At 36.5% G+C, this 27,837-nt stretch overlaps 10 protein-coding genes across 10 annotated transcripts; 2 read left to right on the top strand and 8 right to left on the bottom strand.

Annotated features, from left to right (window-relative positions):
- Positions 1-1,157: 1,157 nt before the first annotated feature.
- On the bottom strand, positions 1,158-4,006 carry PHYBLDRAFT_173753 (hypothetical protein; the record flags this gene model as incomplete). The annotated part of the gene is made up of 6 exons (XM_018437102.1): positions 1,158-2,451; positions 2,508-2,749; positions 2,816-3,125; positions 3,181-3,267; positions 3,467-3,552; positions 3,653-4,006. 6 exons carry the CDS (start codon positions 4,004-4,006, stop codon positions 1,158-1,160), a joined length of 2,373 nt encoding a protein of 790 aa, XP_018285879.1.
- Positions 4,007-4,453: 447 nt separating this feature from the next.
- PHYBLDRAFT_127864 (hypothetical protein) lies at positions 4,454-5,500 on the bottom strand. Its single transcript, XM_018429193.1, has one exon. It carries the CDS (start codon positions 5,471-5,473, stop codon positions 4,721-4,723), a length of 753 nt encoding a protein of 250 aa, XP_018285878.1. The 5' UTR covers positions 5,474-5,500; the 3' UTR covers positions 4,454-4,720.
- Positions 5,501-6,599: 1,099 nt separating this feature from the next.
- PHYBLDRAFT_188869 (hypothetical protein) lies at positions 6,600-10,734 on the bottom strand (the record flags this gene model as incomplete). The annotated part of the gene is made up of 7 exons (XM_018439573.1): positions 6,600-7,365; positions 7,440-7,682; positions 7,786-8,307; positions 8,378-8,452; positions 8,535-9,074; positions 9,206-10,021; positions 10,603-10,734. 7 exons carry the CDS (start codon positions 10,732-10,734, stop codon positions 6,868-6,870), a joined length of 2,826 nt encoding a protein of 941 aa, XP_018285877.1. The 3' UTR covers positions 6,600-6,867.
- A 102-nt stretch (positions 10,735-10,836) lies between these two features.
- PHYBLDRAFT_160282 (CCHC-type zinc finger transcription factor) lies at positions 10,837-11,386 on the bottom strand. Its single transcript, XM_018434156.1, has 3 exons — positions 11,348-11,386; positions 11,244-11,282; positions 10,837-11,184 (listed from the first exon to the last, which is right to left on the bottom strand). Exons 1-3 carry the CDS (start codon positions 11,371-11,373, stop codon positions 10,929-10,931), a joined length of 321 nt encoding a protein of 106 aa, XP_018285876.1. The 5' UTR covers positions 11,374-11,386; the 3' UTR covers positions 10,837-10,928.
- A 1,765-nt stretch (positions 11,387-13,151) lies between these two features.
- Positions 13,152-14,959, top strand: PHYBLDRAFT_23225 (hypothetical protein; the record flags this gene model as incomplete). Its single annotated transcript, XM_018439802.1, has 7 exons — positions 13,152-13,270; positions 13,325-13,457; positions 13,551-13,817; positions 13,917-14,247; positions 14,303-14,435; positions 14,528-14,703; positions 14,778-14,959. 7 exons carry the CDS (start codon positions 13,152-13,154, stop codon positions 14,957-14,959), a joined length of 1,341 nt encoding a protein of 446 aa, XP_018285875.1.
- A 292-nt stretch (positions 14,960-15,251) lies between these two features.
- On the bottom strand, positions 15,252-16,336 carry PHYBLDRAFT_90618 (hypothetical protein; the record flags this gene model as incomplete). Its single annotated transcript, XM_018443757.1, has 2 exons — positions 15,252-15,967; positions 16,096-16,336. Coding segments are annotated over 2 exons (957 nt in total), but the record flags the coding sequence as incomplete, so codon positions are not given.
- A 911-nt stretch (positions 16,337-17,247) lies between these two features.
- Positions 17,248-19,526, bottom strand: PHYBLDRAFT_68202 (hypothetical protein; the record flags this gene model as incomplete). The annotated part of the gene is made up of 10 exons (XM_018441908.1): positions 17,248-17,362; positions 17,453-17,541; positions 17,606-17,823; positions 17,895-17,968; positions 18,095-18,236; positions 18,318-18,410; positions 18,570-18,846; positions 18,914-19,021; positions 19,096-19,164; positions 19,302-19,526. The coding sequence occupies 10 exons, from the start codon at positions 19,524-19,526 to the stop codon at positions 17,248-17,250; spliced, it is 1,410 nt and encodes a 469-aa protein (XP_018285873.1).
- A 283-nt stretch (positions 19,527-19,809) lies between these two features.
- Positions 19,810-21,962, top strand: PHYBLDRAFT_173747 (hypothetical protein; the record flags this gene model as incomplete). The annotated part of the gene is made up of 6 exons (XM_018437101.1): positions 19,810-19,889; positions 19,964-20,041; positions 20,121-20,157; positions 20,582-20,865; positions 20,890-20,912; positions 21,838-21,962. 6 exons carry the CDS (start codon positions 19,810-19,812, stop codon positions 21,960-21,962), a joined length of 627 nt encoding a protein of 208 aa, XP_018285872.1.
- A 1,723-nt stretch (positions 21,963-23,685) lies between these two features.
- PHYBLDRAFT_68200 (hypothetical protein) lies at positions 23,686-25,172 on the bottom strand (the record flags this gene model as incomplete). The annotated part of the gene is made up of 5 exons (XM_018441907.1): positions 23,686-23,867; positions 24,021-24,120; positions 24,373-24,580; positions 24,650-24,750; positions 24,846-25,172. The coding sequence occupies 5 exons, from the start codon at positions 25,170-25,172 to the stop codon at positions 23,686-23,688; spliced, it is 918 nt and encodes a 305-aa protein (XP_018285871.1).
- Positions 25,173-25,535: 363 nt separating this feature from the next.
- Positions 25,536-26,975, bottom strand: PHYBLDRAFT_68199 (hypothetical protein; the record flags this gene model as incomplete). The annotated part of the gene is made up of 1 exon (XM_018441906.1): positions 25,536-26,975. One exon carries the CDS (start codon positions 26,973-26,975, stop codon positions 25,536-25,538), a length of 1,440 nt encoding a protein of 479 aa, XP_018285870.1.
- Positions 26,976-27,837: the final 862 nt, after the last annotated feature.

Here is a 27,837-nt window from a genome sequence, read left to right as displayed (position 1 = left end):
GATATTATTAGTCCCCAATATAAGCTACAAGAAAAAAATATATGAAGGACCAGAGAAGCAATGATAGGAAAAACAGAGAGGGAAAGCAATGAAGAAGCTTACTTTACCAATTAGTATTATGGCAACTTTTGCTGGGATGCCATATAACAGGCCATTTATCTCTGCGAGCTACTGTACATAAAGAAGTATATAACTCAAACGTAACAGTGGCTGAACACTTTAAAGTGATCAAGGCCCTATTTAGCTGTACATGGGACAGGATTCATGTGTGTTTATATGTTCATACTGTAACCCGCAAGAATAAGAGTGGACCGACGGGGATGGTCTTTATAAAGAGCGCATGATAATTAGAATAGATTTTTTGTTAAATATCAATATATACAATCAACTCTACTATTAAGAAAGCCAAAATAATTACTTGACACATTAAGCATGCCCTCATAGTTATTTTCTAGGTGATAATAATACCATGAACTAGATCCACCTCGCTCTGTTTGGAAAATCCGGTGCTGATAGTAACAACTTTACCATATATATATATTTTTTGGCTATCAATTCTATTGCACCATCTCCTGATATCCCATGTTTTCTAGTTGTAGAGTTCTTATATTTACACCATGACAGAATTATCACTTTTTGTTTTCATCTTTGATGCACCAGGTTCTTTTTTATTCAAACACTGTGTAAATCCAACTAATTATCTGAATATTTCTCTGGTTTCGGCCACTCATATTTTATATGGTCTCCCTTCTTTTCTTATTTGATTCACTAAAATTAAAAAAGGTATACAAGCGATAGAAATATTTTGGTCTTTGAATTTATGTGATGGATAAGGAACAATATTAGACTGTATTTTGAGGTAGACAAAGTTAAAAAAAAAAAAAAAGGGGGGGGGGGGGGGGGGGCAAAATCATATTATTTCTATGTGTTTAATAAAAAGTAAAGAAAATTACAGCATACTTATTATTATTATTAATTATTATTATTTTTATAGAAAGAAGAAACGATGTACATGGAAAAAAAGAGATTTACAACTAGAGCTTGTCATAGGATAAGAACAAAGATATACACAGAAGAAGAGAAACAAATATAGGCATGGCACAAGGAAATGCATAGATAGTAAAGAAATATAAAAGGAGAAAATGGGCAATCTAGTTTTATCTAGAAGGGCATGAAAGAGGCGAAAGCCAAGAAGGGTTGTCCATCTCACTTGCGTTCATAGATTGCATAAGCCAGTCATCCAACCCATTATATGTTCCAAGTGCTGCCAGGGCTTGGGTATCGATAGCTGGTTCAGTGCGGTGCTTATCATTCATAGTGTTGCTCAATGGATCCCAGTTTGCAAGCAATTCATCTGTGTCTTCTTCAAGTAATTTTGATAAGGCATAGAATCCAGAATCATGAGCAGCGTTTGGATTATTAAGCCAGTCGGATTGGCTAATTCCTGGCTGATGCATATGTTGAAGTTGACCCATCTGTAGACCAATGCCATTGTTGTCTGATCGATTGTTTAACCAGGCTGATGCAGAGTTGACCTCAAGTGCCTTTGTACGTTGCTGGCGAATATGCTTGGCAAGGTTAATTCGACATTGATTCTCGTCCACCAAGTTTTGAGGGTGAGGTTGACGTTGGGTAGAGTCATCCTGGATTACATTCATGGCAATCTGCTTCGCATCATGTACTCTTCCTGTCATTTTCATACCAACTACCTGCAAGGCTAGTTCTATAAAAGCTTGATCATCGGTGGTGTAGTACTCAAAATGCCCAGCCTTGTACTCCAATGGAGAAATCCTTTTTCGGAATGTTACCGGTACGGGACCTGATTGGACAGAAGGGGGAAGAACACACACTAGAGTTGTTGCGCTCCAGTAGAGAGTTACGGCAGCCTGGCTTCCAAAATAGCAAGTAAGGTCCTGGGAAAACCCAGAACCAAGGATGGTTACCTCGGTCCCACCATATGTTGGCCCACGGGCTGGTACAATTAGCTCCATACGAGGTGGTTCGATAGAAAGAGTGTCTAATTTTGTGAGGGCTTTGAATGCGGGATGGGAAGAGAAATTGACGAGGGATATGGGTGTGTCAATAATGATTGGTGAAGATTGGAGATTAGAGGGAGAGCATGTCAGATTAACTGGACGGATATCAAGCGGTGGTGGCATTGTTTTTTGGGTTTTGGTTTTTTTGCCTCCAGCACGGTAAGAGGTCGAGGAAGGATGGGATATGGGTTTCACGGATGGAGAAGTGATGGGAGATGATTTTTTAGAAGTGGATGGCGTTACAATCTGCTTGATGGGGCGGGTAGAGGAAGATGACAAATCTGCTTCGGTACTATCTCTTTTTCTTATCTCAATGGGAGCTTTAAGGCTTTTGTGATCATCTGTGATCATAATCGAAGGTGACTCTCCTGTAGCCACGATATTTCCCATATAATCTCTCATAGAAAACAAGACTCTATTGTGTATGTTGTTTAGAATTTATGTACTGTAGACTGAGTATGGTGTTATTACCTGAATCCTACGCGTTCACGATGGTGCCGACAATAGCAGGTAATACGAATAGGAAGCGTAATCTCGCCTGAACTAAATGTTACCAAAGGATCGCAGCTGAATAATAAAATGCGTTCTCTGTCTTTTTCAAATGCAGCATCAGTTGAATTGATTGCATCTCTCTCCGGTAAAAATCTGCTTTCCATAGCCAGTCGTTGAGCTCCTTCAGATCTACTGACTCTTTTACGCTCTGCTCGCTTTCGCTGCAAAAATAAAATAAAAATTAAGTTTTGGATACGATATCTTGAATCTCAAAAAAAAATATTTACCTCGCGTCTCACACATCCCACACACATTGTGACCTTCTTGGTTGGGTCTGACTCGCATATAACTCTAGCTTCTAATGTGAGTACTTTCGATTCGTCGGATAACAATGCAGGGGCGCGTTCATCTTGGTAAGAACAGTCAAGATGCTTGCGTAATTTTGACTTTGCCAAGGTCTTTTCTGGCAGGCGAAGATAGGGCCATGCAGTTGCTTTTGTTCCATCTTTAGTGAGCAGTTGAATGCTCAGTTTTATCTGTGTTTCGACGCGAGATTTCGCACCTTCGTCGGGAATACCCAATATATTGATGTGTAAACTACGCAAATGTGGAGTATCAGTATCTAATTACTACTGGCTCATCCTCCGCTTACTCATCAGTGCTGGGAATGAAAGGGCTAGAATGAGAGTGGCGCGAGTTTATGTCTGATGTCTTGGAGATAGGATAAATGGACTCCCTACTAAGCAATTATAAGTATTATTATTTTGCAAGTTAGAGGTACAAACTATATACCAAATTATTATTATTATTATTATTATTTTATGTCAGAAATACAAGTATATACATATATACATATAAAAATGAATATATGCAAGTTTGTAAACCGATTAAAAAAATAATAATAATAAATGTTATATAAAAATTAGTGTGTTTTGTACCTTTCCGCCTTGACTGGTGCTTGAGTATTTTGATCTTTAATAAGTTGGTAGTCATTTACATTGTGACAAGATTTTTTGCCAGATGCCTATTGAATGTAAATATAAAAATTATGAGTATTCGAATAATGATAGTAATCGTTTGAATAAGCTTGGTTGGTATTAATAATCTCTCAAGTCAAATCTTACCCGGGTATAAGAATCTGGGTGGGACCCTGAATAATCAAGCATTGTTCCTTTTTCGTTACATGTGGATACTTGACTTGTTTTAATATTTGCACTGAAATAATCCTGGTGAACTCCTGAAGTGAGTGAGGTGGGGGATACAGGTGCTGAGAAGTTGTCGAGATTTAAGGAAGGTGGGGATTCCAAGCCTTTGGAGATCAAAGACGACATTGTCACTTCATGACTTGGACTGGCTAACTGCTGCGGCTGAAGAAATTGAGAGAATGAATTCATAAGAGAGCCCTGTTCAAGTTGAGTTTGACAATGGGCAAGACGAGGTGAATTTGTGTCTAGCAGTGAAAGGGGCGAGCAAGGCATTGATAAAGCGTGCCTGGAAGTGGGAATTTTTCAGAAGAAGGAAAAGCGGCAAAGCGAATGAAAATAACGGTATATGGCGGGTTGTTCCTAATGTGACTATCTCTCCATCTTTGACCCATTCACTAAATGTTACACAAGCCGAGTTTGTTTTTGGAAGGAAGGGAAAAAAAGAATTCAGCCAAAGAAGGTGGACCCTTTATTTTACCACACCAAAAAAAAAAAAAAGAGCCCACCCTTGAAAATCGATTGCAATTCATAAAAATATTTATATATATATATTTCTATGTCAGACTTTGCATGTCCAATAACAACTAATATTTGCTTTATATATGATAAGCTGCACACCTATTGCCTGTATTCTTATTGGCAGATGAGCATTGATTTATTTATTTTAGTGCCTAAAAATTAATCTTTATCAAGATGAGATTCACAAATAACTCGTCTTATAAGCATATACAGAATCATCAGCCGACTCAGCCAGACAAGGATAATCCGTTTTATTATGAAAAAAAAGCTTATTCTGGGTTTAGAACAATATACAAGACGGGAATTGTCAGATATATATATATATATATATATCTAATATATCTAATATATCTAATACATTTCATTTCTCGTGTTCAGTACGCCAAGAAAAAAGCCATACATGGAGAGATTATATGCGATTGTTTATCTAAGCAAATCTCTTTAATATCAAAACTATATTAGCTCTCACTAAAACTTGGACACCAACTTCTTCTCCAATCTTCCAGCAGCTGCTTCATCCACAAACCAATAGACCGGTCCATTATTAATGGACTGGACGCGCTGGCAAGGCAAGCGTAATTCGGGCTGCTCAATGATCTTTTGGACCATCTCTTGTTTACCCTCTCCGGCAGTCACAAATGCAACGTTCTTAGCATTGTTAACAACGGGATATGTAAGAGTAATACGCTCCGGTGGAGGCTTGGGGGAGTCAGTAATAGGTGCAACCCATCGACTGTGTTCTTCCAAAAGTGGATGTCCTGGGAAAAGCGAGCAACAATGGCCATCAGGTCCCATACCCAAGAGAATCAAGTCAAACGATGGGAGATTGGAGCCAAAGAATCCCTTGAGCTGCTGCTCATAGTCGTCTGCCGAGGCTGCCGCATTCTTCTCGACCGCGTACTTGGAGTTTATGGTGTGCACTTGGCTTGCTGGCACGTTGACCTGATCCAAAAGCGTCTTCTTGAGTTCAAGATAGTTGGAGTCGGCGTGATCCAATCCGACACACCTCTCATCAGCCCAGAATACGTGCCACTTGGAAAAATCAACCTGTTTGTTGTTCACAAGCTCTTTAGACAACAGTTTTGGGAGCGAGCCTCCAGATACTGCTACACTAAAAGAGCCATGGTCCGCAATAGCTTCGCGCGATAGTTTCTCAACAAATGTATTGAGTCCACCGGAAAGCGCGTCTGTTGTAGGGAATGCGTAGACAGTGGATGGCATTATGAGTTAAAGGTACTTGATTAACTGATGGCGAACCAAGACTTTGACCATGAACACCACTCTCAGTCTGATGCTTTCTTACGTCATAACCTCAAGCAGTCATAACCAGATACACACATATTTCTCCATTAGGAAATTTGGCGGGAAAAACAGCTATAGAAATTGAAAATATCTTTTTTTTTATATTAGGTACAAAAATAAGTGAATAGATTTATCGATACGAAGTAATGACAATACAACTGGGGTAATGTACCATTTATCACGCTGTTAATTCAATCGTCTGGTTGAAACGGGCCATTTTTAAATGTTTATGTCACCATGACTGTACGCTGTACACCTCTGGTAAAAATAGTGTTTCAAAAAAATTGATATTCACGAATAAAATGATAATAATAACACACACACACATAGTAATGTGTTCAGTGAAACATTTGTATTTTTATTCTTGAACAGAAAAAAAGAAGGTTGATCAAGTACTACCTAAAGCTACCACGCTAATCTGACGTTTCTCCACCGTTGGGCAGATAAGGGCTTCTCCTTCTCTCTCTCTTAGACCACCGCTCTTTCAAAACCATAAAAAATTCACGATTATTAAAAGTGATTGTTGGAGATTAGGACCTATATAGACATATTTGTATTAATTAAACCCTGAGAAATCTAAAATGATATGTATATAATATAATACTCTTTAATTTAATAATCTACAATTGATATGGACGATAAACCCAATAAGGCATAAGAAATCTCATTATTCAGTGGCTTGTATATCATGGTTCTATTACATATCTTTCTTTGTCAATTGAAGGAGGAGTAACTTTGTAGAAACAAAAACCAGTATTCTTAATATGCACTTGTTCCCTTGGATATTATCTTATCAGATCAAGAATGGATAAAGGGGAGTTCTTATTGGTATCTATGTTGTAAAAATAAAGCCAAAATTCAAATAGAATCCCAGGGTTCAACACTCTGTTGTGCGATCATATGAACAATTCTTCTTTTGTTTGTTTCAGTACCAAAATTTATCCATTTTGCTTTCTCGTTTGCTCTTTTCTTTTACCTCTATGTTTAAAACGGTATTTTAATACTTTTCGATATTTACAAAAAAAAACATAAAAATAATGAATGTGTACAAGCAGCATTATATTACTTAAATGTGGCACATTACTATATTACAGAAATCATATAGAACGCAAATAAGAATCCTATAAACCTCATTATTAGTATTGGTATTATTTTACACTTGGGAATTTAAAGGTAGAAAATAATTAGAATCGAGTTCAAACGAATATTAAATACAGCGTGTGAGTGTGGCACAATATGGAAAGTCAAATTGAGAAGAAAGGATTTTCTTGTTCAATATTCTTACATTATCTTTTACATTGTTTTTACATTATTTATTTATTTTTAGCGGCTATTTGAGAGCGTAAAGTCTTTTCGATAATTTGATTAATAGCCCAAACCCACTCCTCCCTTTCTTGCCGACTTTTTGCTAGGAAAGTCCATGTTTCGCCATCCGGATTTGGCCTAAAGTCAGACGTGTATACCGAGATACGTTTTCGCTGAGGACTAAATGATCGTCGTAAGAGTGGTTTCCAGAGTGTGAATATACAGTCAGTATCGCTGTCTTCTGTGACCAAGCCATCCGAAAACATTCTAGGAGGTCGATTCGGAGGTCTGTCCATATCCATTGATAAGTCACCAGAGAATACAAAGCAATTTGCGATATCAAACGAGCCTTTCTTAACGTGAGAGGCTGTGATAAGCGGCTGCGATACCATCGAAGACCGTTTAAAGATGTTGTAATAAAGCAAAGTTCCACTGGTTGTCAGAATAAAAAGCTTTTGGGTAAATGTACCACGCGAATGAGGTTGGAAGTACATTATTCCTGTTTTCTGTATATACAAATAGATATGTATAAAAGTTAATTCTTCGTCCTTATTTAATGGATCTTAAAAATAGTTCTTACCATCACATCGCGACATTGCTCAAACGCACACAAGCTCCATATGCGGGTATCTACTAGACAGTTTTTATCTTTAGGTAACTGCACGGGATTCTCTTCGAGTGCTAGCTGCATATGGTGGTTGAGACCATTATAAAAGTTATTTCGAGCGTGGACATCTCTTTCAGCCTCCTTGAGTGCTTTCCAATAAACAATTAACTTGGCTAATTGGTGAACCCAGGCATCACATGTCTCATTTGAAAAGGCCTAAGTGTGCACCCACAAACACACAAAGTTCAGTATTTTTAGTCAAAAATACACCCTTTTTTTCTGTCCCATGCTCTAACTTTTCTCTCTTTCTTATATTTACCTCGTATTTTATAATCACCCCACTATTCATAACAATTTCTAAATATCCAATGTCATCGTCTCGCCGTTTTGGGGGATATATTGGCTGATCACTTTGAATGCGATGAAGAACAGGCGTGGTTGAAGTAGCACCAAAACTTCCGCTTTCTGATATTCCACTCTGTGTAAAATCGGCTGAAAATGCTCTTCTTACATACGCCACTTCAGTGAGATCAATTAGACCCGAAGCCAGGTCCATGAGCTGCATTCTTCGCTTTCTTTCATTTGCCTCTAGGTCGGAGCCAAGTTCGCCATAAGGAGATATTAAACCGATATAAGGGCACGGTTTTTTTGTGAGAACTACTTCTCTATCGTTGACGAAACACTTTGGGTCGGCAACGGTCACTTTATTTGGCTTGGTATAAAATAGATACTGATCAAAAGAGGATATATAATAGCGTCTACGAATAAGCTGGCGATTCTTGATCTCTCTACCGTAATAGTCTGTTAGTCGTGTAAGAAACCCTTCGATTGGCTGTGGCTCCTAAAAGTGAATTATAGTATGTAAATATCCGTTTTTTTTGCAGTAGAATCAACCAACTGTTTTGATTTACTTTAAGGGACATATCTCCCGCTAGGATAACATCGTGCGGTGTGTGCTCAACACGTCGAAGCTCTAATTGATGTGTCTTTTTTTTTTTAAAAAAAAAGATACATTTGCAAATACTTGTTTAGTTAAATATGGTTTTCTTAGATGTATATTTATAGTACCTTTTCGATGCTTTGAGGGCAAATTACGACATCTCTGCGACTATCATTGTCAACATTGTTTTTCCAATATATCCATTCGGCACGGTCCTTCCGGGTCCAGCATAGTCCAAACATACCTCCACCAAGTTGCTCATTTATTGAATTAGCCCAGGCCTGATCTTCGTGAATCATAGCCAAAAGAACGTCTTTGACATTTTCAGCAGTGATATCATAACACGGTACTAGTCTGTTTTCATCCAGAATCAGAGGTAGATGTATTCTGATATCGATTTCTGGCACATAAACTTCACAAAACAAAGGACACGCGGTTTTACATACTTCTGGTAAGAGACAGTAGATAGCCATGTACCATTCCTGACACAGTGTAAGAGTTCTGGCTCGAAAGGTAACACTGGAATATTCCCCATCCGATTTTGACTCGTATCTTAGACAGAATGTATAATCTAAAGGTGAAACCAAGGATAATCGTAATTTCGGAGGTCTATCCTTGTCAGAAAATCCGATCTTGTACTCTTCATATCTCTTCGGCCAATGAAGTAGCTATATAATTCAAGAAAAACAAATTAGATCCGCAAACATAACTTGTGTATAGAAAATGCACAAACTTGATAATAATGACAATTAATTAAGAGCAAATAGAAAGAAAGGAAAAAAGAAAAATATTGCATTACAGAGTTTGAATAGGTTGTGATCCCATCCGAGGTCAATACAGTCTCTAATTGCCGCCAATTACCCTTGAACATCCCCAGCCGTGCTTCCTTGGTTGCTCTGTAGCGTGTAGGCTCTGATCCGTTCTTATAGCTTACGGTCTTCATACAGAGCATCACACCATGTTTGATAGGCTGGCCAGGAAATTGGGCAGGGTTTCTGTTGGCCGGAACTTCAGGCATTGTCGGGACAAACACACCTCCGGCTTTATGCCAAAGTAACTTCTTTGGTGCGATGGTCAATCGATCGACTAGCGACCGCTTTTTCTTTAATTGTGGTTGCACAGAAAGCCTTTCTTGGGAAAGAGGTTCTGGAATAGATGGTTCCATTTCTTCATCAACAAGAGCTATTTGAGAGGTCGGTGGAGGTCGAATTGTAGGTATTGACAATGCCGACGAAGCAGATATTGACGAAGCATGTGGAGAATTTAATGGCTCGGGATTGTTTCTCAAGATGTCAAAATCGATTTCATCATCACTATTTTCAATTTCTGAATGCTTTTCGAATGTAGAGACTGCTTCGGAATAGGCAGTAAAAAAACTATCGTGGGAAGAAGAAGGTGTTTGATTGACATGTCTAGTCTGATCATTTGAACTAGTTGGATGGGATGAACTAGGAGAGCCAGCATGGCTTAATTGACTAGTGGGGCTAGCACTTGAACTATCTAAGTTAGTCGATTCAACTGGGTTTTCGAGATTTGATGCTATCTCATGTTCACTTCTGCATTGAATCGATGAGTTGATGAATTGTGATCGGATTGGGTATAATTCGTGACTTGCCTTGTTGACGATATATCACAGTTTGGGAAAGTAGTAGGTTCGATGGGAGAGAAGGGTTGTGGAAGGACAGAGAATATATCCAGTTGAGTCGCGTTTGCATCCCAAGGACCGATAAATACTCTGTCAGCGCATTTTATTTTATGAAAATCCGCCTTTGATAGAGAGGGGGAGATATCTTCAGACATGGCCAAATAAGAGGTAGATCAAAGGATTTCCTTGGTAATTGATGTTATTTAAAGAGAAAGAAGAAGAAGTACAAAAAAAATAGATAATTATATATATGTACAAGACATCTTGATCAGAAATGACGTCGTGAGATAGCAATCCTCGGACAATACAATATATATATATATATATATATATATATAATATATTTAATATATAAAAATAAAAATAAAACGTCGAGATTTTTAAATCCAAAGCAATTTCACCAGTGTATATAGATATAAATACATCTTAGCGCCACCACTGTATATATCATGCAGTCCGAGGCAGACCTGTAAAAAAAAGACATCGCCTTTCACCTATATTCCTTCTCATTTCCCCCTACTATTTTTCTTTCCTTTTTTTTTTCTTTTAACCTGTGAGCACCACACAGCGAGAATGTAGAGAGGTAGACGAACAACAGCTAGATTTGCCTGGGATTTTGAAACATTTCCTACAGACACCAACCAATCTTTGTGCAGAAGAGTAATTTGCTCATAAGACACCATTCACCATTAGACAGAGACGCCCACCATTAAATATCTTGCTTTGCGTCTCCAGTGATGAAATTCCCTTTTTTTTGTATCTCCTGGGCCGTGATTTTTTTGTTTGAATTTGAATAGTGATTGTGATTGTGATTTGGTTTTCTTTTTTTTTGCTTCTTTTTTTTTCTGCTCTTTTTTCTCCATAACATTAGAGGCTATTAATATCTGTCGTCGCCACTGCCATGTCTATCATTGTATCGACTTGTACGGTCACTGTCATCCTCTTGGCGAGGGCTACGTTCTTTGTCACGCGAGGATCTACGGGTTTCGCGGCGAGGGCTACGGGAGCGAGACGAAGCTTTGCGAGGAGATCTAGAGCGAGATCTGGAACGAGAGCGAGATACAGGAGAACGGGAGCGTGAACGTCTTCGGGAGCTTCTTTCACCACCACGATCGCCACCGGATCTGCGTTCACTATACACATACAAGCATGTTAAACAACATGGTATATTTATATGATTCCTTATACTTACGGGCAATTGCGAGCTAAATGTCCAGTTTGTCCACATTCGCTGCATAAACGAAGAATATTAGTCCCAAATCCATCCACAAAAGCAGCTCTTATAACGACACTTACAAACAACGGTTCTCTTCAAAGCGCATAGCACGTTCACCTCTTTTTTATGCGTACACACACAATTTAGACTCATCAATATCATCATCCTCTTCCTTTCCAAACTACTTATTCCTGTCAATGTATTTACCTTCCCTTTGGTGTGGGGCTAAGAAAAAAAATAGTCAAGTCAGAAAAAGAAGGGCAATTATGTGTGTATCTTTGTATTGAACTTACCACTCTCTAGCACTGTTATGACATCACAGATTATATATCAATTAGGTGTATTATCTCTAAAACGAACAACAAATTCCAACTTACATATGACCTAAAAAAACACGCACATAATGTCAATATATAATTATCACATTGATTTAATACGTATATATATCTTACCAGTCTCGCCGCAGTTGTAACAACGCTCTGCTGCACCAGCACCCGCGCCAAATGAGCTTCCTCGGGAAGGTCCTGATCTAAAATCTTGTCCCTTGCCCTTCTTGGCAAATTCGACCTATTTTATTATATATTTAAAAAAAAGTGAGTATGATGACAAGATTACCAAGTATGTATACGCATATTTAATACTATATTACCTGAAGACGTTCACCTTCCAAGCGGTAACCATCAAATTCTCTAATAGCATCCTCAGCATCTATTATAAGCACGCATTGTTAGGTATTCATTGATATTATTCCTTCCTTTGGTCCTGAGCCAAATTATGGTTTCTATATAAAGTAAAATCATACCCAAAGGATCCTACATAATTATCAAAAAAATAATACAAGAGTATTTATAAGCATATTACTAATGTGGTCTTGTAAATATAAGTCTAATAATCATTACTATTATTTACCTCGTATTCAACAAATGCAAAATCAGACTATAAGTAAGTAAGTAAGTAAGTAAGTAAGTAAGTGAGTGAGTGAGTAATTTTTTTTTAAAAAAAAAGAATAGTTACAAAAAAGTTCAAGTAATTAAATATATATACTATATGCTTTAAAAAGCTGTCATGTGCTTCAATACATGTACACTTACCACAATCTCACAGTCCTTAACTCTGCCAGTTCTAGCAAAGAGGTCCTTGAGGTCGCGTTCACGTACATAGCGGTTCACATGGCCTAATTGAACATCATCAATCGCCAGCTCTTTGCCTTGTTTTTCCTTTTTTGCCGTCTTTCCTCATGACATACCAACATAAAGTCGACGAAGGCCGCCTGAACCTCTACCATCGCGGCTGCTTCCTCCTCTTCTATAACTATCTCTGTTTCTGTCTTCGTAGTAAGACATTATAAATAAATATATATATTATATATACAGAGAGAGAGTGAAAATTAAAATTTAATAAAAAATAAAAAATAAAAAATAAATTGAAAAAAAAAAGCGAAAGTCAAGGCGCTGCTTTTTTTTAGAGAGAGAGAGAGAGAAAAAAGGAAGGAGGGGGGGTGGTAGCGGTGGTGGTTGGTAGAGGGGAATGTCAGCAACCAAGGAAATGCCTGTTTTTTTCCATCTATCGTGACTCGTCTTTTTAGACAAAACTCCCCTCTTTCCCTCCCCCTCTCTGTCTTTCTTTGGCACTCTATCCTTCCCCCCCCCCTCATCACCTACAAACCCCTCTTTCTTACTTTTTTTTTAAATAAAAAAAAAGTTTAAAATAGAAAAAAAAACCTCTATTTACTTGTTTTTATTTTTTTAAGCTTATACATCTTTTACCTGTAAAAAAGAAATGTCTTCTCTCGCAGACGAACTCGCAGCAGATCTGGATTTTGATTCGGATGAGGAAAGCCAGCATCATGAAGAAGACGAAATAGACGAAGATGCCGATGAAGCAATGGATGTCAAGGCGTCACCCGAAGAGACATCGACTAGCGATCTATCAGAAAACGCGAACGATGTTAAGAAAGTATCAAAGCTACTTTACAGCAAGCATACTCAGGACATATTGAAGGTGTGTAGATGTATATATCATCCAAGAAACTTAAGTAACCTAATTGATTTTTAGAGAATTGACTACTTTAAATCTCAAACCAGTGGCATGACAAGAGATGCCGGTGAGGAAGACGAAGAATATAATTTGATTATTCAAGCCAATGGAATGACAGCCGACATTGACAGTGAAATTCAGACTGTTTACAAAGTGAGTTTATTGGAATGAAATAATACCAAACAAGACGAATTAAATTATTATTATTATTATTACTATTACTATTATCATAATGCCTGTTTTTAGTTTTTGCGAGATCATTATGCACCTCGATTCCCAGAACTTGAATCCCTTGTTCTCAATCCGCTTGATTATGCACGAACAGTCCAAGCCATTGGCAATAACATGGACATTACCAAAATCGATTTACGACCTATTCTTCCTTCTGCGACCATCATGGTCATTACTGTCACTCACACTACAACTAGTGGGCGTGAACTTAGCCCAGAAGAATGGAAGATCACCAAAGATGCTTGTGACATGGCTCTTGGATTGGACGCTGCTCGTAAAAAGGTTAGTTTGTCAAGTCAAGTTAGACCATACTTTACAGTAACAAAAATCCAAAAAAATATATAGATTTATATGATAATAAACCACGTATTCTTTATTTAGATTATGAGTTATGTAGAATCGCGAATGTCAATTATTGCTCCCAACCTTTCAAATGTGGTCGGAAGTTCGACAGCCGCAAAATTACTGACGGCTGCTGGTGGTCTGATGGCATTCTGTAAAATACCGGCTTGTAATGTACAAGTATTGGGAAGCAACCGTAAAACAAACACAGGATTCTCAAGTGCAAGTATGGAGAGACATGTTGGATACATTTATCACTCGGATACTGTGTCAGCCGTACCACACGATCTTCGTAAGAAGGTTGCAAAAATCCTGGCAGCAAAATGTGTTCTTGCAGCTCGTATTGATGCCCAACACGAATCCACAGATGGTGAGTTAAATCAATTAAAATATTATCCATTTATTTATTTTATGTTTTTTTATAGGTGAACAAGGACGGAAATTTAGAGAGGATATTGACCACAAGGTCGAGAAAATGCAGGAAGCAGCACCTCACAAAATCACAAAGGCATTGCCTATTCCTGATGAAGGACCTAAAAAGAGACGTGGTGGGCGAAGGTAAGACCACTCACATTTATACTTTCAAAAGATATAGAGAAATCGATATGTATGTGCTTAAATTTAACTGTTATTGTTGTTTTGGGTTATAGAATTAGAAAGATGAAAGAAGCATATGCAATGACTGAATTGAGAGCAGCCCGTAATAGAATGGTGTTCGGTGAAGCAGAAGACGAAGTTGATTTTGGTGATGAGACTGAAGGACTTGGAATGGCAGCAAAACAAATTGGAAAGATTAGGGCTTCAGTAGCTGACCAACGCAACAAAGGTAAATAATAATAACAATATATATACATATGTTAACTAATGATCTGTTATTTATTCTTATATATAATTTCTTAGTAAAAGCACCTAAGCAGAAATCGTGGAATACTTCTGGATTGACCTCTGGGCTGGCGTCCTCACTTTCTTTTACACCTGTACAAGGTATCGAACTCATTGATCCTACAGTTCAAGCAGAACGGGTTAAGAAAGCCAACGAAAAGTACTTTGGAGATGGTGCATTTTCAACATTTAAGAAATAAACTACAAAAATGTAAATTTCTGTATATCATTTATCATCATTCATCATCATCAATAATAACAATAATAATAACCTTAATAACCTTAATACTAATCATAATAGTCGGGAAAAAATAGAGAGATGGAGTGTAGTTTGTACAAAAATAAAATAAAACAAGATACTTTCACATAAATCGGTGAATATGTATGTAATGGCATTGTTTTCCAACAAGATATAGATATAGATATATAATAAGAGAGTATAATATGAGCTTTTTAAATTTCTAATTCTGACATGGACTCATTGATGTGCTTGAGTTTCAGAAATACATCACAACCATATCCGTTCATGGACACCAATGTAAGTGAACCACCAAAGTACCGTGCATACATCCGTGCCAAAGGAAGTCCGAATCCTAGACCAGCAAGTGGACCACCCACTCCACTCTGCATTGCCATCTCAGCCATGTCTCTAAAGACATCTGAGGGATCACTATTGTCATCTTTGCTTGCCACAGTTGTATATGAATACTCAAACACCTTGTTGAGATCCTCCTCATCGACTCCTCCACCCTGATCCCTGATACGGATCCCGATATCTTCTCTTCCTTGGCTTAAGGTGATCTGTATCTTTGGTATATCTGGTCGGCCAGTCTTTCGAGCATATTCGACCGTTGCTCTGTGAGAGTTCTTAAGTAGTTCTGTGAGGATGTATTCAAGGTGAACGGGTACATAGGTAAATGTAGTGCTTGTTTGACCATCGATTTCTGTCTCTGGACTCTGTCCATAGTTGAATTCACATAACTCGGACACAAAGTCAACACAATGTTTGATCACCTTTTGTGGGTTTAGCTGGGTATCAATGATGCCAATATAACCATCCTCATGAAGGTTCTCAGAGGCTTTGTGCTGATGCATAAGAGAAATACACTGTTCAGCAATCAGGCGGATACCTATCCGTGCATGGATCATGTCATCCAAGAATGCAGCCATATCCTGACTATTCATGTATTGCTTACACTCCAGGAAACCTTATTAAATACATAATTTGTATTTGTAAGTATCAGTTCCCTCTCCATTCAATTCCACTCATTAATATGAATCATTATTACTATTCACTTGTTTTGAAAGTTGAAAAGATTGCCATTTTTCTTTTTACCTCTGGCCAGAGTTGGAATATTGTCTGTGTGACGACTGACAAGGTCTTTGAGCTTTTCTCCAAATTCATGGTCATCTGTACTGTCTGTATTGTGGGAATATTGTTCTAGGCTCTCAAAGGATTCATAATAGAGCTTGTAAATTTCCTTGATGTATGGATTCGTTCCAACAATAAAAGGTAAACCCTGAAAAGCACGCACACGTCTTGCAAGACGGACCGGAAGTTCTGTTCGTGCGTACTGAGTGCACTCATGTAAACCTTCTTTTGATAATGGAGGTTGGCCGAACCGCACAAGTTGCTGAAGAGTGACAGGTTTTATTGGTCTTTTTACATACTAAATGTTGGATTTCAAAAAGAGAGAGGGATATGTATATACACAAAATGAAAGAAAGGAATTGTGTTTTCATTTTTTAGTAAATGAATATTATAATGATAATCGCGGATGCTTACAGCAATAATTTTGTCATCGTAAAAGGCATGACCAGCCGGCCTTTCAAGTGGTTTTGAAGTAAAATGCCTCTGTGCAGTTCTTCTTGGGAGGACCCAGACATGTCGAAAGGTCAACAGGGATGCACGATGCATCTCAATAGAAACCAATATTCTGACAGAAGATGTCAGAAATTAAAAAAAAATTGATTTTTTTTAAAAAATAAATAAAGAAATTGAAAGAGACAGAAGATTTCTAATCGTGAGAAAAAATCTTGATTTTTTTGGATTTTTCTTGGATTTTGTCATTAATAATTTATTAGACATTTGAAACAAATCAGATAACTTTACTATTATTGATATACTAATAAATTGCTATAACTGTTATAGCTGCTATTGCAATATAAATTATATTTTATCATTTGGCATTTATCATGTTTGTAGTTTAACGATTTAAAAAAAAATGAAATACTTTATTGTATATAATATATATATATATATTATTATTTTGATGTAAAGGAGATATATAACGAAATAAAAGGAAGAAAATCATGGTAAAACAGACTGAGTACAAGGGTCTAATATTTTACATGAGAATGAGAGTTTTGTGTACATGTTTAAATAGTAAATTGTAAGTAGGATGATGATTAGGATGGGGTGCGATGGATTAAATTATTATTTTTGCTTTGTATATAAATGGAATGTTGCTTTTCTTCTTCTTTTGCGTTAATGGGTATTGCTCGTGGAAACCGGCGCAGAAAGATCTGATAGACCGTATTCTGACAGAAGAGTAAATGAAATCACTAGAAGGCTAGTGCAAATCACATCGATTATAGCAGTACTAATTAATTTGCAACAAATTAATAACAACCTCTTTCTTCTTCTTTTGTATTATATATATATATATATATATCTGCTTGTACCAACTTACAGGTAGGGAAGAACATAGTTGTCAGGATCATAACCATGTTTCCAGAAGATAAGGGTCATTGATTTACCCATCTTGAGAGCAAGCCATGTCTAAATAATAATATTAAATTTCATAATTATATGTATTATATGCACATAATATAATTCCACTTACACAAATCATTGAGACAATAAAATAAGTAAAGGCAAAATAGACTGTGAAATCAAGATGGCCAAGGTTCAGTAGCCAGACAATGAAGAGAAACAATATCTGAACTGGGACGTTCATAAACATAAGGGTCCATTCGACTCTTGTGTACTGTTCAAGAACACCTGTGTGCAGGCAGGTACTGATACGTGAAGCATAGATTGATCCCAAATTACCAGATAAACCTATTAAGTATATTTTCCGAGATAAGCCCTCAAATATATATATATATATATATCGATTTTGTTAAACTCACCGCACAAAATTGGAGTAAGCATAGCCAAACCCTTGAAATGTTCAACATAACGCTCCAAAACAAGGCCGGCAAAACTAAATATTTAGATTTAATTAATGAATGAATGTATTAATGGATTAATGGATTAATGAAATTTGCTTAATAAAAAGGGCATTTTTTTTATTTTCTTGTCTTGATCTTTAATTTATTGTATATCTTACCTTGAAATCAACATTGCAAGAATAATGGGTGTCCACCCAGAATACAACAAGTTCTTGACATGTTTGTTTTTCCAAACAGATTTTGCAAAAAATGGGATAGAGATGATCATCCCAATAAGCAGAAATAAGCTCAACTTTGAATCTACATCAATTTTGAATCTGTATTAGAACATCCCCTATTCTTCCAATTTTTGCGGTAGGTATAAATATACAAAAAGCTTACCTAGGCGCACCATTAGAAAATGTGCACAGGCTGCCAAGATTCCAAGTGTCACAACATCACCCAAAGAGGAAGCCATAGGGCATGCAATATTATCTATTATCAAGAAGCGTATTAGGTATATAAAATTATTAATTTGATTTGATTTAGTCTCATTTATATATATATATATATTCGAAAAAAATATGCTTGTATAATTGGTAATTTTATTTATCTGGTATATATTTCTATGTTTTAGGTAATTTGTGCACTTACCAGGATCAATACGGAGCATTCGGCTTACAATGATAAGAATACACATAAATACACCCAATACGAAGCTAGAAACTGTTGCAGAAACCATTGAACTAGTGATCACCAATATGCTCTCACTGACAGTTGTAGGGGCCGTGGGGTGCCTGAGGATTCCGAGAATAAAGGAGAAGATACCAGCGATCGAACCAGCGATCAAGGCCTGCACCTGAATAAGGGCCAGATTACCCAAAACAATCGAATTCCTTTTATCGGGATAGTCCATGTGCCCCATATTTGCCTTGATACTTATTTAATCAATATCAAATACATACACATACACATACACACACACGAAATTTACTTACAAAAGTCGAAACACGAGAGGCCAGAGTCATCTCTAGATTACCCTTGAGATTTAGTAACACAGGAACAAGTATAAATAGCTCAGAAACTTGAACAAAGACAGGCCAATGCTATAATATAATTTCAATGTATTTTAGAAGATTATATCATTTTCATTATGATCCTCTTTTATGTGTGCAATTACTTGAAAGACATCCAACATCCACCCTGCAAAAACAAGGCCGACTACGCTTATTAATAAAGATGGCAAGGCCTAATATATATATATAGTATGTAAATCATAAATCGTAAATCGTAAATCGTAGATCATAAATCATAAATTTTCCAGTGATTTCTATATATATATATAAAGCTTAAAGGATTGTTGTTCTTCCTCTTTTCCTTGCTTACTTGTACGGCTAGTTTACTAGAGCATCCAAGTCCAGATGTGTCGGTATCGTTTTCGGAGTCATGGTGAACTCCTGCTTTCAAGAGAACGAATGAGGCGGTCGATCCTCTTCTGGAATGTCCATGTCGATTGTCTTCGAGATGACGAGCACTCGTTCCACTTGGTGTAGATCCAGTTGGCTGTAATTCTATCGTATCTGTCGAGACGATACTATAAGATGGTGGCATAGATAAGGGAATTGGAGAATGTGGAGGAAAAAAGGAAGGAGGAGGAGGGAGAACAAGAACAAAAAGTGAAAAAGAAAAAAGACCAGTGAACGCGAACAAAAAAAAGTAAAGAAAAGACGGACAAGGCTTAATGAGGGCAGGATAAAGGTTGGCTGAGAACGAATTTGTTTTGGCGGGGAACAAGTCAAAAAGAAGACTATGTCTGTGTACAGATACCTTTTATATTATTATTTTTAAAGAAAATAATAATGATATACAATATACTTTAATTCGAGGCAATACAATGCAGTACTATACTATACAGTGCTATACAGAGCAATACAGTACAGTACGGTACGGTACAGTACATTGCAGTGCAGTACGGTACATTGCAATATATAAGGCGCTCTTATTTCTTGGTATTTCCTTCTTTTGGTGTTAGAACGCAATCTGTACAGACTAAAGATCGGGAACATCACTCCCAAGCTTTGTGCCACAGCGACAAGAGATGGGCGTACAGAATCGGTGTTGAAATGGTATATAAACCACTTCTTTTTTTAAAAAAAAAAATAAGAAAAAATCATTTTATTTTATATTGTATTTTTGTTATTTTAGTCTCCGTTTTTATCCATCCATCCGGTCCTGGTTTAAAGTGAAAGGCCAAGAATGTGGTTGCTATGAAGTCCAAGAAAGAAGATACCAACAGCCTATAAATTATATTATATATCAATATACACTATTTAATATGACTTTTATTTATTTATTTTTTGCTTTGTTGCTTGGTTACACTTTTTTTATATAAAAAAAGCTTATTTTGTGTTTAATCTTCTTTGATCTTTATATAAATTAAACTTTGTGTATATATATACAATATATATGGAAGTGGTATTTTTATATTTTACTTTTCCTTCCTTTCCTTTCCTTTTCTCTCCCTTTCTTTTTATTTATTTTGGAATTTAATGGTATACCAAATTACTTACAAAACTAGGAATTTTGAAGCAAGATAATAATAAACTAAAGTATGTATGTATGTACTTAATTATGTATAAAGAGAAAGTGCTTAAATATATATCAAGGTCCAGTTCCGCCAGGATCTTCTTAGAAAAAGAATAACAAGAACATCACTGAAATATGAGCTTTATTTTGTAATTATAGACATAAATAGAAAAGATATAAATATACGAAGAAAAAATGTGCAAGTGCTTTCGAAACACAAGAAGAATAAGTTCCTTATTAAAAGCTGTAGAGGTGGGGAGGTTGAGTGGACAGTATATTGTACCTTTCTAAGCAAAAACAAAAACACTGTCAACTCTCTTTACTTAATTGATTATCCTTCTAAAGAAGACTTTTTGTTTCGAATGTAAATAACTGTATATTTGTATAGGTGCATTGTATTCGTCAACGCAGGTAGATTATACATTCCATGTATGTTATATCAAAGAATAGTCAAGTTTGTAGCAAGAGCTACGAACTTATGAATATCGTGAATCAAGCAAATAATGTAGACAGTATAATGTCCCTAAAATAAGATGAAGAAAAGGAAGTTACCAGTAAAGCGACTAAGAGATAAGCATGTCAACTAAAACCAGGCTTGAGGAAGAGTTTATTTCTATTATGAGACTTTTACCATAGCTTTACAAACCTCCGTCTTCAACTTTGGGTACGTTCTTTAATATACACCTCCTACAAATTCTATTATAGCGTGTCTTGTAGTAGAAGTCATGCGTTTCTTAATGTCAACTTGAATGTCATGGAAGGCTTAAATTAGAATTGCGCTCTATATGTTTAAAAATAAAAAACAAAATCTGGAAATAGTGCTAATGACAGTAATGATGTCATATAAAATAGTTGCAGGTTCCTACATCCCGACGCTAGATAGGTTTTTAGTAAAGATGTCCCGCCTTCATAGTAACCAAAATATATAGCTATATATCTTTAACCCACTATTACAAATGAGTTTATAAGAGTAAATCAATTTTGGTGTTTGGAGAGTTGAAGGAAATGTTGATTAGTTGATTTGTTAAAACAAAAAAACAAAGAGTCTTTAAAGAAATTGGATAAGTAACCGCAAGAAAGATAAAAGCTATAGAATAATTTTTACTAGTATAATGACTATAAGCAAGCAATACATATACATATACTGTTTCGTTGATCTTTTTTTTTTGCGTTCGGATATATCTTGAGTGTGAATCTAGTAACAATTGATAAGATCTTGGCAGTCATTGCTTACTACAAACCCCACAAAAACTTAATGTATATATTTTCTTTTCTACAACTACAATTTAATCTGATAAGATACAAGTTTATAGTATATATGTATACATATACTTAGTCAAGGCAATGCAGTACAACACAACACGTCAGAACAAGACCAGACCAGACCAGACAAAATCAAAGCTTTATTTTCAAACCTTTGTCATTATTGTAACACAAGCAAAAGCATTCTATCCCAAATAGAAATATAAATTATTGGGCGGAAGTGCTTTTCTTTATTTCTTTCTTAATTTTCTAATATTTTACACCCAATAAATATATATATTTGGCTTTCTTTCTATCCAAAAATAATCGAGCTTATCCCGGGTCTTCTTTCTCGTTGTGTATACAAGAGTCCTTTTTGTTTTCTTTTGTTTTTATCTTTAAGAATATATATTCATATGCACATAATTTTTAATAGCACTCTTACAACATTTCTCTCTGTGTTTCTCATTAAGCTATACTAAGTTACAAAGTAAAAAAAAAAAGAATACATAAAAGGTTGATCGTCTGCTTCATTTTCTTGTGTTCCTATCGAGTAAAAAAAAACCCAAAAAACCCAAACTTCTGTGTGCCATCTTGCTGAGATTAGATTGCTGATCTTTTTCTTCTTTTATATATACACATTGTATTATATAAGTATTTATATGAGCGTATAAATAATAATGGATGCCAAGGTCACACCCACTGGATATATTCTTTCATGTCACACTTCTTCCAAGAGTAAAAGATGTCACATATTTTTAAAAAGCCTGTATTATCTGTCGCACATACCTTAGGGCTATTCTATAGATAAATTATATAAAAGTATGTACTAGTAGTAGTCTGTGGCTAGATTCTTTTACTTTTATTAGATTTTGTGCATCTCTATCAGCTATAGAGAAATGACAAATGTATTTTATTCAGTGGCAGTCGTATACATATATCGTACCTAGTTATTATCAAAGTCTTATCGAAACAATATGAACTTTGTGATAATCATTTTTAATGAATCTTTTTGACTACGTTTTCATGATAGATTACAACTCTATTCTTGGGAACAAAGCGCACTAAAATTCTAGTAAAGAAGTAGAACAAATGAGTACGGGTTTTCTTTCTTTCTCTTGACTAATTAATTAATTAATTAATTAACTATTAATTAATTAATTAGTTTATAAATGTTTGAGCCCAAATGCGCAATTATTCTTAACAAGCTAAACATCAATTGAAATTATATATATATTTGTAAAATATTTCAAAAAAAAAAACAAACACTAATCCTACAAGGCCGACATTTTCTTGTGGGACACGACACTTCTATTTAACCAGACTAATTAATTCTGACCATCTTTCTAAGGCTCGGTGTCCTTTTCTAACCCTTCAGGGCAAAATGATGTGTCCTGAAATTCATACAATATATTCGTATCAAAATAGCTGTTTGTGCCCTAAACTTAGACTTGGTCATAAAAAATACACTATATCAAAAGCCAGTTATGCAGAAGATTATAAGGACTTGTTGTTATCGCAGACTTTGTGGCACAATCTTGTTGGATAATTTACTATTTATTGGTCTTCTTATACAGATGCTTGTTCATTTCATCTAGAGCCATTTTTAAGAAGCTTATCTAGTGTCCTGTTATTGTCTCCGAACTTATGTATCCCCCGGTCTTCCTCTTCTTCCCAGGTCTCGGTTTTTTTTACATCGGCTGTAATCAAACCTGCAGCAGAGATAGCCTCAAATATAGACGTTATGTTCGTTCCCGTAGTAGGTTTGGTAACAGTAACGCGCATGCATTTTCTGTACCAATCTTTCGAGCGTTTCATATTGATGTCAAAAACAACTTTGTCAGAAAACTCATTTTTGTAATTTTCTATTTGCAAACTCAATCGTATCGCTCCTCAGTATTTGCTGGACTGTTTCTTCCAACAGAGTAGAGGTAAGTTTTCTTCAACAAGAGGTTACATTTGCTTCTCGTAAAAATTTGAGATAGTTGAATCGCTTCAACAGATGTTCGTTCACTTCAACAATAAAAACTGAGGGATTAACATCAATAAAGTTTATAGTGGCCGTTGTATGTTTTTCACTCAATATGAATTTACGACCAACTTGCTTAGAGACTTCAGAAAATACTATCAAGACATATGGTGTATTGCTTAATCCATCTCTGAGCAGCCCAAATGTGGATTCCCAACTGCTTCGGTGCAGCTGATGCGCTCATATACCTTTCAATTCTCAGGTCAAAAGATCTAATCTTATCCTGGGCGTTATAGGCACATAATCACGTTCTGTGTCCGCTTCTTTCATACATATGCCTTTATCTTTTGGTTTTTCTATCAACATTGAGCAAGATGCAGAAGATTCACCTGAAGCCGCATTTTTCAACTATTTACTATGAGTTGCAATCGTCTCAACAACAAATTCATCCTAATCAAAGGTATATTCTATTGGTTCAGGACCTCCATTTTCATCCGCGACAATTCCATACTCATCTTCAAATAAAAATATTGTGGTCGCGTTAAAATAAGAATCGAAGAAAATGAACCCCCCAGTAATGAGAGAGGATTCTCGCTTATTTTTTGAAGTGCCAAGAAATCACCATTCTCACAAACCAAGCGACTTGATTTCTAAAATTACGACTTTCATTTCTAAAAACGCGAAATTGGTTTTGAACAACCAACGGCATCGATTTTGATTGGTTGCCATCAATTCTTGACAGCTTGCGACATTGCTTGTTTGTATCATGACTCTTCCCATTACTCCACCAGATCTACTAATTTGATTCTTCTGGTCGACCTCAATCACGCACTCAATACTTATACATCCACGACACTCCATCTTCCCCCTTGCTTCAATTTCTCACTGACAATCTCGTGAACTGTATCATTTCAACAGGCGAGGTAGCTCAACTTACCTTTTACCACGGGCTGACATCCTCAACAATTGACAACGTATTCGCTTCCCCCGACCTTGAAAGGTCTCTTCGTTTTCAATCTCTACACCATTAATCCTGTCCTGGCGTCACTACAGTCAATATCTATTACCAGCCACAACCAGCGTTATAGTGTCCTTCATAATTTCCGTGGTCAATTTCAACTCAACTCTCTCACATTGCATTCAATCATTGTTCGCGCTGGTTGCTCACCATAGCAAATTTGTCCAGCAATATCCGTCGTTGCCCATTCAAGATGGCACATCAATTGACTTGTCCTCTTTCTTTCATATACTTGCACCTTCTCAAACTTGGGCACGTCTTTCCACCCGCGCTTTATGAGGACTGTGCTCCTACCGTCTCGTTTGTGCTCGCTATCCTGATTTCTCTCTTGAACCTCGTCATTGGCAAGAATTTTGGCATTTCCTTCTCTTTTCCCTTTCCTCTGGCCTCGTCCATTCCTCCTTCTGTTGATTTTGGATGCACCCTTATTGCCATTTGGCATCACCACTGAACTTTCATTCTTTACGAATCCCCTTTTATTCGTTCTTCTGTTTTTGGTACTGCTCGCAAGACGTTAACCCGCCTCTACTAAGAATTGAATCTCGACCCTCTCTTTTAATGGTACTTATATTTTATACTGCACTACAAAACAAAATAAACTCTTCAAAAAAACCATTGAAAAGGCTAGAAATTCTTTAAGACAAATTCTATGATTCCTCTTTTGATTATCTTCTTTTTGAGTGTCACCAGACCTCTCAAGCTTAATAAAATGCTTCTTACAAACAAACAAAAAACTTTTTGATTGACTGCATTAGAATTAGAATTAGTATTATTTTTGTAAGTTGTGTACAAATGTGTTTTGTATTCATCGGAGGACCCAGCTACCGATCAGAATAGAAAGCATAACCATAAACATCCACACCCGTTCACTCTTTCTTGCCAGCTCACTCTTTGACCTCCACTGCTCCAGGGCTAATATTTGATTCTCAAGTTCTTGCTGTCCTGTCACTACTTCATCGACCTTTTTTCTCGACTTGCGACTCATGCGATACAGGCTCTGTTCCAGAAAGTCCATTCGATCGTGAAGCATCATCTGTGGATCAATGTGGTCACCTAATGAGTATTCGCTTGACAAAGAACCTAGACTTTCGTTTCTTAATCCAGCCACCTTGTTTACCGATCGTTCTTCTTCTTCTTCCAAATCGTCATCATCTTCTTCTCTTTCTATCTCTATGCCTTTTTTACTTTTATTTTTATTTTCATTTTCATTTGGGTTTGGATTTTGATTTTGATTTTTGTTTCCAGGTTCAGTTCTAGATTCAGTAGCCATCCCTTGGATCTCATTGTAGATTTTTTCTGCCATAACAGCAATGTACATGTTTTGGAGAGCCATGCTCTGACCAAGGTACTCTCTCTTGAGCGGGATGTTTCCAACAAGCATTGTGTCTGACAGGACCCGTGATTCTCGGATATTGTTACTAGTTGTCACACCTTGTCGTCTCAGGGTCTGAAGATCGCACAGCAGACCTTGCAAAACATCCCACACCGAACTAGCTTGCGGATATCCTTCCAAATCATCATCTTCCAATTCCTCGTCATCATCAATAGCATTGTTATTATTATGATTATTCCTTTGTTCTGATCGCAATTGAGATATCCCGGAGGCAGAAAAGCCTGAAGGCTGGATAAATTGCTCGTATGTTCCAACCTGCCACCGCACAAGCCCGTTCTCGAACCTGTCTTTCATAATAATTCCTGGTTGTCTGAGCCGGGAGATCTGCGTCCGGATCTTGCGATTGGCTGTCAACCGGTCTGGCATTTCAAATTCGGTCTCCAGCAAGGCGCGCGTTGAATACATGGCATTCGGAATTGCCTCGACCTTCCAGTTGTGCACAATCTCATTTCGGGCAGCATTATCAGAGGAATAGAAGCGATCTAGACCTGGATCAAGAAACCGGTCGAGTTCAATGTCAACCCCAAGACTGGCCGCCATACTCCGTGCCTTTTTGGTCGTCACCCAGATGTCGCAGAAGGGAAATACTGGGATCAAGAAATCAACTTGGTAGTCAGAAGGGTGGAGTTGGAAGAGGTGCAGGCCTTCAATAATTGTCAGTCCACTCGCTTTCCATAATTGTCCTGCACTAATGTAGTGTGATTCGAATTGGTAATCGATCAGTCGGTAGATTGGCACATTGTTCAAATTGACTTTGAAGGTTGGGTACATGCATGTCTTGAGATCGTCATTACGTGTGCTGTTTTCCCAGTGGTAAAGGAGTTGGAACTGAAGAGATAGAGGTGTGGCCATAATGGATAGAGAACAGTAGAGTAAAAAAATAATAAAATAAACAAAAAAAGTACAGCTGTTTATGTGTGAAAGAATTAAAATATCAGGATAGACCATGTATAAAATGGGAAAAGCCAGGTGGGGTGTACAAGAAAATAATAGCTGTAATAAGTAAAGAACAAGTCTATCATCTTGAGGTCATTTGTTTTATTTTTTGTTTTTGCTTAATATATACTCAAAGGTATATAGTTATGTATGTGTGTACGTATGTAGGTTTTTGGAAAAAGAACAGCAAGTAAGAGAAGTAGATGGAAAACATGCACTTTATCATGCGTACAAATAAACACACACGCACACACACACACACGCACGTACATACATACATACATACATTATATATAAACAGACGGTGACTTACATGAGCTCCTTAGATTTTTTTTATTTATTTTAATTTAGTAACTTAGCAACAAACAATACAGACCACCACTAACGCACAAACACATATATCAATTCTCCATGGTGACAAATAGCTTTATTTTGTATTCCGATTTTATTTTTATATATAATAATTGTGCATAAGCAAGCAGACAAAAGCAATCAAGAATGAAATATAAATATAAATAAAAGTAAAAGTAAAAAAAAGGGCCGTGCTTTTCAAAAAAGCACACACACACACATATATATATATCAAGCAACACGCTGGTAGATAAGCATGTGATTCAAGCCTTCAACAATGTTGAATCCCTTTTAAAGTAATTCCAGAACACAGCATTTTTCTTCTTTATTTATATTGTATATATATATATATATATATATTATTTACCATCGGACACCTACTCTTTGTGGGTGTAAGTATTAATCTGGTGTCAAAATGAGTATTACC

The sequence above is a fragment of the Phycomyces blakesleeanus genome, assembly GCF_001638985.1.
Source record: "Phycomyces blakesleeanus NRRL 1555(-) unplaced genomic scaffold PHYBLscaffold_27, whole genome shotgun sequence".
NCBI lineage: Eukaryota > Fungi > Mucoromycota > Mucoromycetes > Mucorales > Phycomycetaceae > Phycomyces > Phycomyces blakesleeanus.
The sequence above is the reverse complement of the archived record's forward strand: the minus strand, read 5'-3'. Positions and strand labels throughout refer to the sequence as shown.